This window comes from Camelina sativa, chromosome 20 (genome assembly GCF_000633955.1).
Source record: "Camelina sativa cultivar DH55 chromosome 20, Cs, whole genome shotgun sequence".
Classification (NCBI taxonomy): domain Eukaryota; kingdom Viridiplantae; phylum Streptophyta; class Magnoliopsida; order Brassicales; family Brassicaceae; genus Camelina; species Camelina sativa.
In genome coordinates, this window is record NC_025704.1 from 8,747,188 (window position 1) to 8,751,073 (window position 3,886).

Below are 3,886 nucleotides of genomic sequence, written 5' to 3' on the forward strand. Positions count from 1 at the left end.
ATAATTATAAAATTTGAATGACAAGAGAGAGTAAGAATACGTTTTTTACATCGTAAGAGTACCTTTAGGCTTAATAATATAAGGAGGTGAAGTACTATTGTCACGTTACTATTTCAATACAACAAAATTTCACGTGGGGGCTGAGAAATTATTTTTCTAATTTTGCAGGTAAAGATGGTCAGTGTGTGCAGAGAGCAGAAGTAAATGGCATATATGGTAAAAAGATGGACCATCAAAATCACCACACAATCTCAGTCAGTGAAAGAAAGGTGGAGATGAAGATGAAGAGTGGCTTTTACTTCTTTGATTTTCTTGGAGTTGGAGCTTCTTGATTAATTAGTTGCAGAACTAGGGTTCAATGATGATGACGGAGAACTGTGAGATAAAAATATTGGTTTAGTTTCTTCTATTTTTCCTGGTTAATTTTAGGCATGTTTGTTTAACATCTTAATTTTAGCCGGGGGTATGACTTATGAGCGAAAACTAAAAAACTAAAAAGAAAAATTTAATAATTTCCTAGACGTTATTTGTCAAGTAATAAAAGCTGAATGTAAGTAATCTCTTTCCAGTGTAATTAAAATAATTAAGTTTACAAAATAATTCGCATCGTGAATACGCAAATTGAAGAAGTAACGTCTCTGAAACAACAGAGTTACAAGTTTTGATCATTTTTTTGGTAGTAAATAAAAACATTTTGCATTTTCTAGTGCATAATTCTATGGAAGATGTTAGATTTTTTTTCTTGGAATATGCTATATGTACATCATATTCAGAACTTCTTTATTTTTGTCATCTGTAATAAATCATCATTATAAATATTTGATAATCAATGTAAGAAATCTTATTATATAAAGCTTGAAGTCAAAGTTACTCATTAACAAAATCGTGACACGTGTCAATGCACTACAAAAAATACGGCACTTAACGTCAGTTTTTTACTGGGTTAACGTCACTTTAAAACTGACTTCAAAAACAAAACATCATTTACTAAACCGACGTATCATGCACCGTCGTTAGTTTTTTTTGCTTCACTTAATAAAGTGACGTTAATTCAAACGTCATTAAACTAACGTCAGTTTTTTTTTCTTTAACGTCAGTTGAAAAACGACTTCAAATAATTAAAACAAAACATCTTCAAGTCACTTTTACAACCGACGTAAGTTACACATAATTAATTATTTATTTTTAGCATTAAATTTCAATAATATAAAAAGAAAAGAAAACAACAATAGAGAACGTAACCAGAACACAATATTCATCAAGTGATAAAAATCAATTAATCTGTCTCAAATATACTTGTGTTCTTGTGTACATGATAATAAAAAATGTAAAAGTAAATAACATTGCATTAAAATCTATCTTTTATATATCCTCTTCTATATTTTCTTGTCCTTCATCTTCTATATTTTCTTGTCCTTCATCTTCTATCAAAAGGCTAGATGAAATCATTGTCTCCTGAGAAAACAAAGTAAATAGACTTAGATTCAATTACCATAACAGAACCCTTTTAGATTGATGATCCGATGAAAATGAACCAATTGCATCATTCATGCCTTACATATTATGCATAGCTGCTATAAGAGGTAAAGATAAACGTACCATTCTTCACTAAATTCCATATCACGTCACTTTATGATCATTCTAGTCAATCTTAGTCTCTGTCGTACTAGTCTGAAATTGTAGATCAAAATAAGTTAGAACATGAGAACAAGTTAACTACACACAACAGTTCTAGATTCCAAGCTCATGTAAGCAAGTAACTACTATTTTCAAAACTCCTCTTTAGTTACAGACCTATGACACAGCTTAAGATTCTCGATGCAAAATTTGAATATACATTTCTGTAACATAAGTGAAATATGCACTTACTTGAAATTGATTGTTTGAAATAATAATCTGAAGAGCGTTAGCCACGATATCAAGTTTATCTTCAAGTCCTTTCATGCGAGACTTCAGCTCAAGTATCTCAGAGTTACTTCTTACCTGCGATTCCAAATTCTGAAAGTATTTGGACGGTGTTGGACCACGTCCCACACATCGAACTCTTCCAGAATGCTCGGAACCAAATACTTGTTCAAATGCATCCTTAGGACCAGACTCACTACTTGATGCTTCACTTTTAATATTTTGATTCATTACTTGTGTAAGCTTATCCTACAAATTCCATAAATCCTATGTAAGTAGACTAAAACAGAGAATATATAAGTAAACCAATCCTCAAACACCACATTTAAAGAAAAACATAGAACTTACTGCAGATATCCTTGCTTCATTGCAAATGAAATTTCCATCTGATCTTGTTCGTGATGCAATGAACATTTCTGCTCGACTTGGTTCTTTGCCAGTCTCCTCTTCCTATAAGATGTGTACACAATTAAGCATCATTACAAACTAACAACAACTACTTCATACAGTCACTAAAAGTAACTAAATCACAGAGACCTAAATAATAAAACATTGACTTACAATCTCATAAGCTTTTCTTGCCAAACTCTTTTTTCCAAGTGCATGTAGTATCTTTAATTCGCTTCGACTTTTAATATTACGCAGTCTCACTTTCTACAATTAGAATAGTATATATCATCGACTTTTAATTCGCTTCTTTTTGCTTTGATTGATCAGTGGGCATACTAGCAGATTCATTAAAACTAGTATCCATACTTGGAAAAGCATCTCCAAGTAGATTTCTAGTTTGGTTTTCAACCGTCGGGTTATGGAGCATGTTATCTACATTGGATTCAGATTCTAATCCAATGGTCTCTTCATGGAAATCTAATTTTTCTCCATGTAGATACCAATTTGTATATGTTGGTAGAATACCATGACATATTAAATCACCCTCAACATCAACCCTATGCTTGTATTTAACCAGGCAGCAACGCTGGCAAGGACATTTTATCATCTCTTTCTTAATATCACTAAACGCAAAATCCAAAAAAAAATTTGACTCCAGTTCTGTAATCTTTAGATAAACGATGTTTTGTGATCCAAGACTTGTCCATTTTATAATCAATCTACCAATAAAGTAAACCAATTATCAATTTTGACCATATTTCACATATAAACAATCAGTCAAGAGTTAAGAAGATTTAAACCAGTATAATAAGAATGTATTATATTAGACCAAAAGTTCTACTGATTCGTAAACTCTAACCTTAATACAGAATGGATTTTATCAAATCAACGTAAACTAACACTTTGGACTAAGCAAAACACTTTGGACTGTACATTAAAAACAAGGAATCATTTCATAAAAATATGCGAGAAGATATGATGGTTGGTACCTTTGGAATGAATCTGTTTTGCCACTGGTTTCTAATGTGCCTGTGTCTTTTTGTTGAGAGTTGTAAGGCCTGAGTAACAACAAAGCCACAAAGTAAGAACATTAGTGATAATCCAACCATCATAAAATTGCTAACAATCAATTTATGAGCTTATTTCATTCAAAACAGGTTACAAAGAGTGATAAAATCCAAAGCAGATTACAAAGAGTAATTCACAGAATCATAAAATTTAAAAAAAAATAAAGAGATCGAAAAAACTTAATTCAAGAGAAGATATACAGAGATTTGAAACAGCTTCTTCACGAATCGAAAACTTCTTCACAAATCAGTAGAATTGAGCTATTTCATCACAAACACACCAAAAATTTAAGAAATCTATCTTTCGAACTTTCAAAATTTGAGAGCAGAGATGATTTTATCGTCAGAACTGAACTCCAATCGGGATTTGGACGATTCTGAAGTAATCAAAGAAGCAGAATAACGAAAAACCCTATGATTGATTTGAGTAGGCCTGGGCATTCGGTTAACCATTCGGTTTCGGTTCAGTTGTATTCGGTTTCAGTTATTTTGGATATAGTAATATAGTAACCATTTGGATATTT

At 31.6% G+C, this 3,886-nt stretch overlaps 2 protein-coding genes across 2 annotated transcripts in view; one reads left to right on the forward strand and one right to left on the reverse strand.

Moving 5' to 3' along the window:
- LOC104770092 (transcription repressor MYB6-like) overlaps window positions 1-560 on the forward strand; it is a 3,798-nt gene extending 3,238 nt beyond the window's left edge. Inside the window, exon 4 of the mRNA XM_010494444.2 lies at window positions 349-560. The gene's annotated coding sequence lies outside the window, so the exon portion shown is untranslated. The remainder of the gene's footprint in view (window positions 1-348) is intronic.
- Window positions 1,239-3,353, reverse strand: LOC109124838. Its single transcript, XM_019241692.1, has 6 exons — window positions 3,285-3,353; window positions 2,467-2,559; window positions 2,254-2,355; window positions 1,870-2,154; window positions 1,600-1,671; window positions 1,239-1,455 (listed from the first exon to the last, which is right to left on the reverse strand). Exons 3-5 carry the CDS (start codon window positions 2,317-2,319, stop codon window positions 1,642-1,644), a joined length of 381 nt encoding a protein of 126 aa, XP_019097237.1. The 5' UTR covers window positions 2,320-2,355; window positions 2,467-2,559; window positions 3,285-3,353; the 3' UTR covers window positions 1,239-1,455; window positions 1,600-1,641.